The sequence below is a fragment of the Jaculus jaculus genome, chromosome 1 (genome assembly GCF_020740685.1).
Source record: "Jaculus jaculus isolate mJacJac1 chromosome 1, mJacJac1.mat.Y.cur, whole genome shotgun sequence".
Classification (NCBI taxonomy): Eukaryota; Metazoa; Chordata; class Mammalia; order Rodentia; family Dipodidae; genus Jaculus; species Jaculus jaculus.
In genome coordinates, this window is record NC_059102.1 from 83,628,984 (window position 1) to 83,643,537 (window position 14,554).

General features: G+C 39.2%; 1 protein-coding gene across 5 annotated transcripts in view; it reads right to left on the minus strand.

The window, feature by feature from the left end:
• Psip1 (PC4 and SFRS1 interacting protein 1) overlaps positions 1–14,554 on the minus strand; it is a 46,444-nt gene that overhangs the window by 13,220 nt on the left and 18,670 nt on the right. For all 5 annotated transcript variants that reach the window (XM_045153704.1, XM_045153711.1, XM_045153724.1 and 2 more), the window contains exons 5-8: positions 9,828–9,932; positions 7,944–8,006; positions 2,451–2,547; positions 803–878 (exon numbers count right to left, since the gene is read on the minus strand). In XM_045153704.1, coding sequence (XP_045009639.1) covers positions 803–878; positions 2,451–2,547; positions 7,944–8,006; positions 9,828–9,932 — 341 coding nt within the window. The remainder of the gene's footprint in view (positions 1–802; positions 879–2,450; positions 2,548–7,943; positions 8,007–9,827; positions 9,933–14,554) is intronic.

Consider the following 14,554-nt stretch of genomic DNA (forward strand, 5'->3'; position numbering starts at 1 on the left):
CACGGAAAGGAAGAAAATCACCTATCCTTGTTAACTAACATTCCAAAATGCCTAAAATTCTTAAATTTGCACTACAAAGATAAATTTGTACTATTTTAAATTAGTTTATAATATTTTAAAAGAAAATTTTAGAAACTAAAAAATATACATAACTCCTGTAATGTATAATTTTGGGGGCTGCAGAGATGGCTAAGTGGTTAAGGCAATTGACTGCAAAGCCAAAGGACCTTGGTTCAATTCCCCAGGACCTACATAAGCCAAATGCATAATATAATAAGGTGGCATGGGTCTGGAGCTCATATGCAGTGGCTGGAGTCCACCCCCCTCCGTGTCTTTCTCATAAATGAATAAATAGTAAAATCTTTTAAAATGTATCTTGCCTAATTTCTCATTTATGGATTTTACCCAGTATTACCAAAGTATGTCTTCATATTCCAGGAAAATAACTTATTTAAGGTACTAAGATAAACACAGGTTTTCATTCCATACCAACTTTTTACATAAATCTTCTTTCCCCCATAATTTTTAGACATAACAAAATACTGACAGCAACCAACAATTTGTAAAATGGAAAATTGTTAAAAGCACAAAACAGGGATAGAGAGAGGGGTGGCTCAGCAGTTAAGGCACTTGCCTGCAAAGCCTAAGGACCAGGATTTGACTCCTCGGTACTCACATAAAGCCATATGCACAAAGTGATGCATGCATATGGAGTTTCTCTCACTGATTGCAAATAAATATATTTTAAAAACACAAAGCAATATATCCTTATAGTGAAATTATAAATTTAAAAGTAACTCACATGTCACTCTCTGAAGGACAGGGCTGTTTTACTATTTTAGGTCTGCCTCTTGGTTTTGGAATCTTGACCTCCGTAGCTAATTGTGTGGGGGAAAAATAATTAACTAGTTTCCCTTTAAAATGCAAATATCATAGATAACAAGTGCCATAGACTACATAAAGTTACTGAATAGCTTATTACAAATAATTACTATCACATTTTAAAATACGTCTTTGTGAATTAAATTATCAATAGCAAGTTTCAAGAACTGTCAACTTCAATTTGACCTTGAGACTGAAAGCTTAATACAGCATTTTTCATTGGTATTTAAACTGTGACAAAAACTAAAGTACCACACTAATAGTTAATATTCATACATACAGTAAACTTTTTAACAGCTTCATACATAGAAACAATATAACATGATCATAACCCCCTCCCACCATCTTTGCTTTTCCCCCTCCACTGAATCCCTTTCCAACAAGTCTTTCTTCTATTCTTTATCATTTTTTGTTTGTTTTTCAAGGTAGGGTGTCATGCTCTTCTATTTTGATGTCAACATCCCCCTCCCCATTATGCAGGTCTATTTTGCATACAGTTTACTTTCTTAGGTATTTCATCAGAATTCACCAAATTCTCTAACCCCATCAATTTGAGCCATTTCAATGGTATTCCAAAAAAAATTAAATAAACCTTCATTTCTTTTTCCCATACCCAGTTTACTCACTTTTCAATAAGAACCAAACAGGCTCTATTTTCGTTGACTTTGTTTTACAGTGTATTAGAAAGAACTTTAAGAGATTTCCAGGGCTGGAGAGATGGGTTAGCAGTTAAGTGCTTGCCTGTGAAGTCTAAGGACCCGGGTTCGAGGTTCAGTTCCCCAGGACCCACGCCAGATGCACAAAGGGGCGCACGCGTCTGGAGTTTGTTTGCAGTGGCTGGAGACCCTGGCGCGCCACTCTCTAACTGCCCTTCTCTCTCTCTCACTCTCAAATAAATAAATAAAAATACACAAAATATTTTAAAAGAAAGATTTCCAACTTGCCTAATTAATACTAACCATATTATAAATGTCCTGATACAATGTAATAGTTTAAATAATGTTAATCAAATGCTCTTTTTCAATTTTTTTTTATTTGTTTTGTTCTTTGAGGTAGGATCTCACTCTAGCTCAGGCTGACCTGAAACTCACTATGTAGTCTCAAGGTGGCACTGAACTCCTGGCGACCTCCTACCTCTGCCTCACCAATACTAGGATTAAAGGCATGTGCCACCACGTCCAGCTCATTGTAGTTTAAACCTCTCTACTATTTAAGAGGAATTTTATAAGAAAAAAAAGTGTAAAATATCTTTTAATACAGCACTAACCATCTTTCCTCTACTGTACTCAGTCATGTGTCTAAATAACATTTTTTTCCTCAAAGACATGTACAACTGTAGGATAGTAAGATTACATGACCTGTCTAATAATACCATAAACACACACATGAATGTTTACACAAATTGCCCACAGACTCTCTTATAGGCCCATCTGTATCTGTCATAAAGTAATGCATGGGAAATCAATTATATGCCTATTTACTTCATTGTAAAACACTTGAGGCAGTAATATTTAAGAGTTAGAGTATTTATCAAAAGCCAAACAAAATTTAAATAATAATAATCCTACCTGCAGGTCGTCCTCTTTTAGGACTCACTTTCAGATTAACAGATGCTGTTGCTGCTGTTACCACTCCTGCCTCCTCAGTTTCTACTTGTTTTTCTGCCTGAATCACAAAGATTTAATTAACTTATTCAACAAATTGTATGTACTCTAGTTTGTAATTTGATGGCTAAAATGTACTAGTCTTTGGTAACATTAAATCAAACATAATTTTTATGTGATCACTAACAACCAGATTATCCTCAAAGTATGCCTATAACCCTAACAACAACAAAAATCATCATCTGAGAATTCTCAGGCTAAAACAAACGTTTGTAAAAATAAAGCCAACATATTTGATTAAATATGAGAACCAAAGTATAACTCCAATTACGTATAAGAACTCACATTGCTACTTCTAACTTCATTAATACATGCATATATTTATATTTTTGTTTTGTTTTGTTTTTCAAGGTAGGGTCTCTCTCTAGCCCAAAATGACCTGGAGTTCAGTATGTAGTCTCAGGGTGGCCTCAAATTCACAGCAATCCTCCTACCTCTGCCTCCCCAGTGCTGTGAATAAAGGCATGTGCATCTTTTTCTTACTGAACTGAGAATGACGTGATGTTTTCCCATAGGAGTCTCTTTTTGTTTTTGTTTTTCAAACTCATAGCAGTCCTCCTACGTCTGCCTCCCAAGTGCTGGGATTAAAGGCATGTGCCACCAAACCCGGCCAGTTGTTTCTAAAATACTTTCCTATAGAGATATTTGCAAACTGTAAGGCCTTAAAAAAAATCAATGATCCCAAATGAGAATTAGTTTCACTGACTTAAGTACTAAAGGAGTATAAAGATTCAGTACCACAAATTACATAGGAAATACAAACATGAGGAAACAGATGGTACTGATAACTGCAAAGAGAAACTGGAGAAATTTAACAGGACGGATGACTATTAAAGAGCTACGCCCCACTCCCCAACTATTTTAGAATCCAATATTAACTACATAACCAAAAATAAGAGCAAGCAAGCACTTATAATCATGCAAAATCCAATCCTGTTAATTAAAAACACTGCCTTTATTTTTGATCCTAAATAAGTTGCATTTTTATTTACTTACACTTATTTGGGTAAGAACTAGTAAATCTGACACTGCATATCCACTTTTAAGAATTTCTGCATTTTGGGCTACGTTTTTTACAACTACCACTTTTATAGCCTGACCATAATAACGCACATGCAAAGTATTACCTTAAATTGCTTTTAGAAAAATTACAAAACTTCCTCCTAAACAGCTTAGGTTAAGAATTTATGAGATCAGCTCTCAAAATTCTGTAAATCACTTAGATTCAGAATTTGTCTTTTGATTGTGTAATTATGAACTCATTAACAGATGTATATATAGAGAGACACACACACATATATCCCACGATTCTCACCTGCTAATATTGTCTGTCCAAGAGACTGAACATACTACTGGTTGCTCCATCCTGCTCTTGGAAATAGATGAGCTCTCAAACATTCCTAAACAGGTATTATTTTAAAGCCTCCCACACTAGGGGGCTTTCAATGAATGTATGCATGGCTTCCGTGTTGGGTCTCATCTCTCAAATAAGGTGAATTGTTCTCCATAAAATGTATAATTTTCGGGCTGGAGAGATGGCTTAGCGGTTAAGCGCTTGCCTGTGAAGCCTAAGGACCCCGGTTCGAGGCTCGGTTCCCCAGGACCCACGTTAGCCAGATGCACAAGGGGGCACACGCGTCTGGAGTTCGTTTGCAGTGGCTGGAAGCCCTGGCACGCCCATATTTCTCTCTCTCTCTCTCTCTCCCCGCCTCTTTCTCTGTCACTCTCAAATAAATAAATAAAAATAAGCCAAAAAAATTTTTAAAAAAATGTATAATTTTGGTGCCTATGTCTATGCTTTTTAATAAAAGTCTCTCATTAAACAAAAAAAAGAATTTATGAGATCAGGGGCTGGAGAGATGGCTTAGGTGAGGTCGCTTGCCTGAGAAACCAAGGGACCCAGGTTCATTCTTCAGTAAGCAAGATGCACATGGTGGCACATATGTCTGGAGTTCATTTGCATTGGGTAGATAGAGGGAGGCCCTGGCATACCCATTCTCTATCTACCCCTTCTCTTTCAAATAAACTATATATTTAAAAAAAGAATTTATGGCCGGACTTGATGGTGCACACTTTTAATCCCACCACTTGGGAGGCACAAGTAGGTGGATCACCATCAGTTCAAGTCCACCCTGAGACTACATAGTGAATTCCAGGTCAGCCTGGGCTAGAGTAAAACCTTACCTCAAAAAAAAAGGAAGAAGCGGCTGGAGAGGGCTAAGCGCTTAAGCGCTTGCCTGTGAAGCCTAAATACCTCAGTTTGAGGCTCTATTCCCTAGGACGCACGTTAGCCAGATACACAAGGGGGCGCATGTGTCTGGAGTTCCTTTGCAGTAGGTGGAGGCCCTGACATGCCCATTCTCTATCTGCCTCTGTCTGTCACTCTCAAATAAATAAACAAAAAAAAAATTTTTTTTGAAAAGCAGGAGAGGGAGGGTATTATCATGGCATATTTTTAAATTTATTTATTTGAGAGTGACAGACAGAGAAAGAGACAGAGAAAGAGAGAGAGAGAATGGGCACTCCAGGGCTTCCAGCCACTGTAAACAAACTCCAGAAGCATGCGTCCCCTTGTGCATCTGGCTAATGTGGGTCCTGGGGAATCAAGCCTTGAACCGGGGTCCTTAGGCTTCACAGGCAAACCCTTAACTGCTAAGCCATATCTCCAGCCCATAGCATATTTTTTATAATCATGGAAATTGTTAATAAAAAACTTGAAGAGAAAGAAGAAAAAAGAAAAAAAGATAGGGATTAGGTTGAATAGCACTTGGGCAGAGCCTAGTTGCATCCTCACAACTGTGAAAAATAAGGCCAAACAAACAACTAAGAAACAAATCAAAATAGAAAAACAAAGGAAGAATTTATGAGATCATGTCTTATTCCTATCCAGATTCTGCAATCTTGTGTTAAGGAACCCTCATCTGTATTTTTACAAATCTCCAAAGGTTGAAACACAGGACACTGTACAAAAACTTTTTTTCCTTGGGCTGGAGAGATGGCTTAGCAGTTAAGCGCTTGCCTGTGAAGCCTAATGACCCTGGTTCGAGGCTCAGTTCCCCAGGTCCCACGTTAGCAGGATGCACAAGGGGGTGCACACGTCTGGAGTTCGTTTGCAGAGGCTGGAAGCCCTGGCGCGCCCATTCTCTCTCTCTCCCACTATCTGTCTTTCTCTCTGTGTCTGTCACTCTCAAATACATAAATTAATTAATTTTTTTAAAAAAACTTTTTTTCCTACTATTAACAGAGGTTCTCCAAATTAAGTTCAAATGCATTAACTCTTCAGCGTGCGCGCGCACACACACACACACACACACACACACACACAAAACCTCCTATCACTTACCCTTTCTGCATTTGGAAATAAGACAGCAAATAAGAAAGTACAGGGCTGGAGAGATGGCTTGGCAGTTAAGTGCTTGCCTGTGAAGCTTACTAAACCCATGTTAGCCAGATGCACAAGGGTGTACACTCATCTGGAGTTTGTTTGTAGTGGCAGGAGGCCCTGGCATGCCCATTCTCTCTATGTGCCTTTCTCTCTCTCTCTCGCTCTTAAATAAATAAACATAAACCAAAAAATTTAAAAAAATAAGAATTACAAGTACAATGGGTCATTTGATAAAATACCAGTAAGAAATAACACATTAACAAAAAAAGATTAACCCTAGCATGAATATGTGTTTATGACCATTGGTGCAAAGTCAAAATCATGAAAGTCAAACCCATTCCTTGTGAAAAGTAAACATTTTATCTAAAGAATCTAATTTGGCTATATAAAATCTATGTTTTTTTTTGTTGTTGTTGTTGTTATTGTTTTTCGAGGTAGGGACTCTCTAGCTCAGGCTGACCAGGAATTCACTATGTAGTCTCAGGGTAGCCTTGAACTCACGGCAATTTCCCTACTTCTGCCTCTCAAGTGCTATCAAACGTTTTGGTAGACTGTCTACATGAAGACACTTCTGATCACTACCTCATTTTTCAAATTCTCCCCTCCCTTGTTTAGCTTGACATCCTCTGGTGTTTCTCTTCAGTTCATTCCAGCTATATTTCCCACTTTTCCTCTTCTCATTCCATCCCAATTCTGATTTTTGCATCCATCCCAGTCAGCACTTTCTCCTGTCCCCATCTCATCATTGACCACCATAAGAGATAGTCTAAAATACTGTAAGAATTATCAAAATGAGGGAATTACCATGGGATATATTTTATAATCATGGAAAATGTTAATAAAAAATTTAAAAAAAGAATTATCAAAATGTGACAGAAAGTGAGCCAATACTGTCTGAAAAATGGCACTGAAAAGACTTGCTTAGGGTTGGAGGGGGTCAGCTATTAAAGATACTTGCTTACAAAGCCTGTTGGCCTGGGTTCCCCAGTACCCACAAGGCCACATGCACAAAGTAGTACATGCATCTGGAGTTTGTTTGCAAAGTGGCAAGAGGTCCTGGTGTGCTTATTCTCTCTGCTTGAAAAGAAATATTAAAAAAAAAAAAAAGACTTCCTAGCCAGGGTAGTGCATACCTTTAATCCCAGCATTTGGGAAGCAGAAGTAGGAGAATCACCATGGATTAGAGGCCAGCCTGAGACTACATACTGCCAGGTCAGCCTAAACTAGAGTGAGACTCTACCTTGAAAAGCCAAAAAAATAAATAAATAAATAAATAAATAAAATAATCCATGTTTAATTCCCCAAGACCCACGTACACCAGATGTGCAAGGGAGTTGCAAATGTCTAGAGATCATTTGTAGTGGCTAAAGGCCTGCATGACCATTCTATCTGCCTCTACTCTCTCTCTCTCTCTCTCAAAAGTTAATTTTAATATTTAAAAATGTAGCTAGGCAGCTACCACGAGTTCAAGGCCATCCTGAAACTACACAGTGAGTTCCAGGTCAGGCTGGGCTACAGTGAGACACTACCTAAAAAAAAGGAGCAGGGGCTACAGAGATGGCTTAGCAGTTAAGGCGTTTGCCTGCAAACCCAAAGGACCTTGGTTCAATTTCCCAGAACCCACATAAGCCAGAATCACAAAGAAGCGTCTTGAGTTTGTTTGCAGTGGCTGGAGGCCCTGGTGCACCCATTCTCTCTCTCAAATAATATTTTTAAAAATTAAATTAAATTAAAAAAAAAAGTTGGCCCTGGCAGCACTCAGGAGGCAGAGGTAGGAGGATCATCATGAGTTGGAAAACACCCTGAGACTACATAGTGGATCCCAGGTCACCTGACTAGAGTGCAAGCCTACCTCAAAAAAAAAAAAAAAAAAAAAAAAAAACACTAAATGATAAACTACTAGTTTAAAAATTAAAAGGCTTATACGTCAAGTGCTAATAAACTTTCATTATCTCTACTCCTTCTCAATCCAGTAAAACAAAATTTAAGATTCCTATAGATAGAAAAATTACCTTTCTCTTTCTTCCTCGTCGGGCAGCTTTTGGAGTGGTTATGTCAATAGCTTTTGTCATATCCTAAAAAGAATAAGACAAAAACAAGCAGAAAAGCACAGATGAAACTGAATAAATAACAAGTGAAAGGCTGGGGATGGCTCGGTGTTTAAGGTGCTTGCCTACAAAGCCTAACAACCAGGATTTGATTCTCCAGTACCCATGATGGAAAGCTAGATGAACAGTGGCACATGGATCTAAACTTCATTTGCAGCAGCTAGTGGTCCTGGCACACCCTGTCTCCCTGTCTCTCATCTATCTTTCTGCTTGCAAATAAATAAAATTTTTTTAAGCATAGGGCTGGAAAGATGGCTCAGAAGTTAGAGAACTTGCTTGAAAGCCTGATGGCCTCAGTTCAGTTCCCCAGTACACAAAAGCCAGATGCACAAAAGGTGAACATGCATGTAGAGTTAGTTTGCAGTGACTAGATGCCCTGCCATGCTTATTCTACTATCCCTGTCCCTCCCTCCTTTCTCTCTACTTGCATATAAATTAAAAAAAAATTATTTAAAAAAGTATAAAAATTTCACACTTTGCAAGGAATGGTGATGCATGTCCTTAATCCCAGCACTTGGGAGGCAGTGATAGGATGATGATCGCCATGAATTTGAGGCCATCCTAAGACTACACAGCCTGAGCTAGAGTAAGACCCTACCTCAAAATCTCTCCTCCCCTCCCCACCAAAAAAACTTCACACTTGCTAGTACACCTCTAGTATAAAATTTTGGATTTACAAAATCACTTTTCTACAGAATTCTGAATATAAGGGTTATGGCTTTTGTCTTCTTGGGGACAAGTGGGTCTAGCAAATAGAAACCAGATCTTCGTGCCTGCTAAGCCAGCACTATAAACAGAACTAAAGACCCATCCCCAAGGTTAGTTTTCTTTTTGTTGTCATTTTGTTTTTTTCCCCCTGAGGAAGAGGCTCACTCTGACCTAGGCTGAACTCGAATTCACTATGTAGTCTCTCAGGGTAGCCTCGAACCCACTGTGATCCTCCTACCTCTGCCTCTGGGAGTGCTGAGATTAAAGGTGTGTGCTGCCACACCCAGGAGCTAAGCAAAGGGTGCTGTAATTTTGGGAATCATCTAGTAACAATTTTCTGAGAGGCTGTGTATCCAACTCAGATTATGACATGTGCAAATCATCCCAGGTTGAAACAAATTCAGCCTAGTGTATTTTCCAGTACATCCAGCCCACAATACTACTTTCATATATGCTTAATATTAACATACTTTATACTTGGATATGTTTGTTTTCCACATAAAAATAACTTTAAATAAAAAGTCATACATAAACTAGTTTACAATACAATTTTTAATATCTATATAATAAACCTTAGTAAGTTGCTTTTTTTTTTTTTACTTCAGTCTTTCAAGGTAGGGTCTTACTCTAGCCCAGGCTGAGGCTGACCTGCAATTCACTATGTAGTCTCACAGTGGCCTTGAACTCATAGCGATCCTCCTACCTCTGTATCCAGAGTGCTAGGATTAAAGGCATGTGTCACCACATCCAGCTCTCATTTTTAAAGACTACTTCTTACCTTGTCTTGGACAACTTTACAATTTATTATTTGCAATGAAATTGAAAATCTGAGAGAAAGTTCTCTAGTAGTTACTTCCAAGCTCACTGTTCCCTTACAGTGTATTCAATAAACTAGTCTTCCTTGAAAGATAAAATAAGGGCCAGGTGTGGTGGTGCACCATTAATCCCAGCACATGGGAAGCTGAGGTAGGAGGGTTGCTGTGAATTCAAAGCCGTCCTGGGCTGGCGTGAGACCCTACCTTGAAAAAAACAAAACAAATACATAAATCCCTGTTAGAACAGGAGAGAAATAAAACATACTTCATTGCTGGCTTTTTCTTCATGATCAGTATCTTCCTTTGAAACATTAGTTTCTTTTTCTTCCACTTCAACATCAGATGATGCATTTGATTGTTTAGTTGATGTCTGTGCAAAATAGACTCTTATTAATTTCTCCGAATAAGGTTTTGTTCAACTTGAAAATGTTCACTCTTGAAAAATCAGAAGCTTAGACCGGGCGTGGCACACACCTTTAATCCCAGCACGAGGGAGGCAGAGGTAGGAGGATCACCATGCGTTCCAAGGCCACCCTGAGACTACATAGTGAATTCCAGGTCAGCCTGGGTTAGAGTAAGACACTACCTCGAAAAAACAAAAAAGAAAAAGAAAGAAAAATCAGAAGCATCTCGGTGAGAAAGTTATGAAAATACTCAAATTTCCCTTTCAAAAGGCACTTAATACATACAATTTGAAAAGCATTCAACTGGGCATGGTGTCACATGGCTGTTAGCCCACCATTTTTAGAGGGTAAGTTCCAGGCCAACCTGGGATAGATAGCAGGACTGAGTTAAAAAAAAAAAAAAAAAAAAGACTTAAAAAAAGGGACAAAATAATGCAAAAAATCTCCACAAAATAGCAGGGGATGAGGCAGGCATGATAGCCCATGTCTTTAATCCCAGCACTCCAGAGGCAAAGATAGGATCAACCGGGAACTAAAGAGTAAGACTGTATGTTGAAAAAAATGAAACCAGGGCTGGAGGCATGGCTTAATGGTTAAGGTGTTTGCCTGCAAAGCCAAAGGACCCAGGTTCGATTCCCCAGGACCCACGTTAGCCAGATGCACAAGGGGGTATATGCATCTGGAGTTTGCAGTGGCTAGAGGCTCTGACACTACCATTCATTCTGTCCCCCACTTCTCTGTCAAATAAATAAATAGAAATAAAATACTTTAAAAAAGAAAAAAAAATTAAAACACTAAATTTGGGTATCAGTGCTTTCTCTAACCCTTGAATTGTTCCCTGGAATGCTTCATATCAGGACAGTCAGTCATACTGCATGGAAAGTCAAAGTGGTTTGGTTTCATCATATAACCTACCAAAACTCATTTTGAAAACAGGAAATTACAGATTTGTATAGGGAAAACTATTTAGAGGCTAAGATAGGAAAAGGGACAGAGTAACTCTTACAAGCAATTGGAGAATAAAAAGATCATGAAAATATAATCACAAAATAGATAATCCAGGAGATATTTGGTCTTCCCATATACTCTATAGAACTGGGAAGATAACACATGTTAACTATTTTATTCACAGAGCTATAATAGCTCTCTGGTCCTACTATAAAAGCTGGCTCATACAGAAGAGTTCGGGGGGGGGGGAGGCTGAGAAAATGGCTCAGCAGGTAACAGTACTTGTAGCACAATCATGAGGACCTGAGTGATCCCCAGCATGCACCTAAAAAGCTGGGTGTGAACATAAGTATACCACCAGTGTGCATGGTATGGGGGTGGGGTAGAGTTAGACCAAGAACTGGCTTGCCAGTCAGCCAATATAACCAGAGAATAATAAACCTGCAAACTCCAGGTCTGTCTCAAGGAAAATAGGTAGCAGAGGCACCCATCTACTGGCTTCCACACATGTGCATATAGGGTGCATGCATTTAGCACACAAGTACCAAAAAATCAAAGAATTCTGAGAATTCGGTATGTTCAAGAGAGCAACTGGGCTAGGGAGATTGCCATGTGGTTAAAGTTACTTACTGGCAAAGCCAACATCCTGGGTTCAACTCAACAGTACCACATAAAATTGGAGATGGCACATATATCTGGAGTTTGCAGTAGCAAGAGGCCCTGGCGTACTCATACACAAACATACATACATACATACATACATACATACACATACAAACACACACACACACACACACACACACTCTCTCTCTCTCTCCCCCCTCTCTCTCCCTTTCCACCCCTCCCCCCACAAATGTATAACTTTTTTTGTTTCTTTGTTTTTCGAGGTAGGGTCTCACTCTAGCCCAGGCTGACCTGGAATTCACTCTGTAGTCTCAGGGTGGCCTCGAACTCACAGCGATCTTCCTACCTCTGCCTCCGGAGTGCTGGGATGAAAGGCATGCACCACCAAGCCCGGCTTATAAAAATATTTTTAAAGCCAGGTGTGGTGGCACACACTTTTAGTCTCAGCACTTGGGAGGCAAAGATAGGGAGATCACCGTGAGTTCAAGGGCACCCTAAGATTACACAGGTGTGTGTCACCACACCTGGCTTTAAAACCACCTCATGAAAATTCAGTGTCATATAAATTACCAAAAAGGTTGGGCATTGGGCTATAAGTACGTTAAAATCACACATAATGGGCTATGGAGCTAAATAGAGCAGTCTCAAAGGAAGAAATATGAATGGCATATAAGCATCTAAAAAAATGTTCTACGTCACTAGTCATCAGGGAAATGCAGATTAAAACTACACTGAGATTCCATCTCCCTCCTGTCAGAATGGCCACCATCATGAAAACAAATGATCATAAATGTTGGCGGGGATGTGGAAAAAAAGGAACCCTTCTGCACTGCTGGTGGGAATGCAATCTGGTCCAGCCATTGTGGAAAACAGTGTGGAGGTTCCTAAAACAGCTAGAGATTGATCTACCATATGACCCAGCTATAGCACTCCTAGGCATATATCCAAAGGACTCATCTCATTTCCTTAGAAGTACATGCTCAACCATGTTTATTGCTGCTCAATTTATAATAGCTGGGAAATGGAACCAGCCTAGATGTCCCTCAACTGATGAGTGGATAATGAAGATGTGGTACATTTATACAATGGAGTTCTACTCAGCGGTAAAGAAAAATGAAGTTATGAAATTTGCAGAAAAATGGATGGACCCGGAAAGTATTATACTAAGTCAGGTAACCCAGGCCCAGAAAGCCAAGCGCCACATGTTCTCTCTCATATGTGGATCCTAGCTACAGATGACTGGGCTTCTGCGTGAGAATGAAAATACTTAGTAGCAGAGCCCAGTAAGTTGAAAAGGAGACATAAAGGGTGGAGAAAGGAAGGGAGGAGGATACTTAATAGGTTGATATTGTATATATGTAATTACAATGATTGTAATGGGGAGGTAATATGATGGAGAATGGAATTTCAAATGGGAAAGTGTGGGGGTGGGGAGGGAGGGAATTACCATGGGATATATTTTATAATCATGGAAAGTGTTAATAAAAATTAAAAAAAAAAAATCATACATAAAATTTAACCTATGGGGGCTAGAGAGATGGCTTAGCAGTTAAGGCACTTGCCTGCAAAGCCAAACAGCCCACATTCAATTAACCAGATCCCACATAAGCCAGATGCACATGGTGGCGCATGCATCTGGAGTTCATTTGTAGTGGCTAGAGACCCTGGTGTACACATTCTGTCTCACTCTCTCTAATAAATAATAAAATATTTTAAAATTTTTAACCAATGTAAGGTATATATAATGCAATTCTATGGATTTAGAAATTGTGTTCCTTTTCTTAAATCTATAATGAAATCTTTCTAAACTTCAAACAAAAGGAATTGAAAGATAATAAATGCAACCACATACACTTAAAAAAATGGGCTGAAATGATGGCTCAGCAGTTGAAGGTGCAAAGTCTAGTTGCTCAGGTTCAAATCCCCAGTACCCACATAAAGCCAGATGCACTGAGTGATGCATGCATCTAGAGTTCATTTGCATTGGTAGGAGGGCCTGGCATGCTCCATTCCCTCTCTCATTCTCTTCCCCCACCCCAGCCTGCAAATAAATAAAAATATTTATTGTATAAAGAAGGATGGGGGGAGGGTCAATCATACTTCAAGATATTCTGAATAAGACATATGAAAATCTACTTTCTTGAATATTGGCACATCCAGAAGCCATAGATTGTTTCTAGAAAATTTTCAGTGTCAGGGATGAGATACCTTACAATGAGTTATTGCCCAGGGAGGTCCCTATTGCCTCCAAAACATTACAGCCTATTTCCAAAGCCCTTGATTTCCCTTAAGAAACAGACCCTGTAGCTGAAAATTTCACATGCCTGAGTGGCAAAGTCATTGAGAAATCAAGCTGGTGCTGAGCAGAAAACCTCCTCCCTGTAGCCCAGCCAACTGAAAGCTGGAAAAGGCTGCACTGTATGCAGCTTTATGGGAGACAAAAGTCATCAGCAGTGAAAACAGTAGACACTGGAAACTTCAAGTTTGGCCAAACAGGCCAAATGACTGAAGTGACTGCAATAATGGCACGTCTACTCTGGGGGAAACCAACTGCTCTTTAATTAGACTGAAGGCCCACTCTATGGGAGGGAATACATGCCTGGCCTGGAACTGAAAACATAATCAAAAGCCTATGGCAGGGGAGATCATAAGCCATAGGGGTATAAAGCCTGCTCTAGTCTGAATAAATGCATGTATTACATTCTCACCAAATGCCCTGAAAGCACTACACTTAATGTTCATACTCACATATTAATGCTATTAATCATGCAGAAAGAATGTAAGAGCCAAAGGAAGGGTACCACTCCTTACATACAACTGTCTGGACAAAAATTGGCCTCAATATTCATGACCTCACAATGCCTAGCAATACCTACACAAGACCCTCACAATATGAGAAAAAGATGATGACATCAAATTAAGAGAGAGACTAATGGAGAGAGTGAGGGAAAATGATAAAGAGCAGAGTTATGAAGGGGAAAGTATGTGGGGGAGAATACCTTGTTTTGTTATAAGT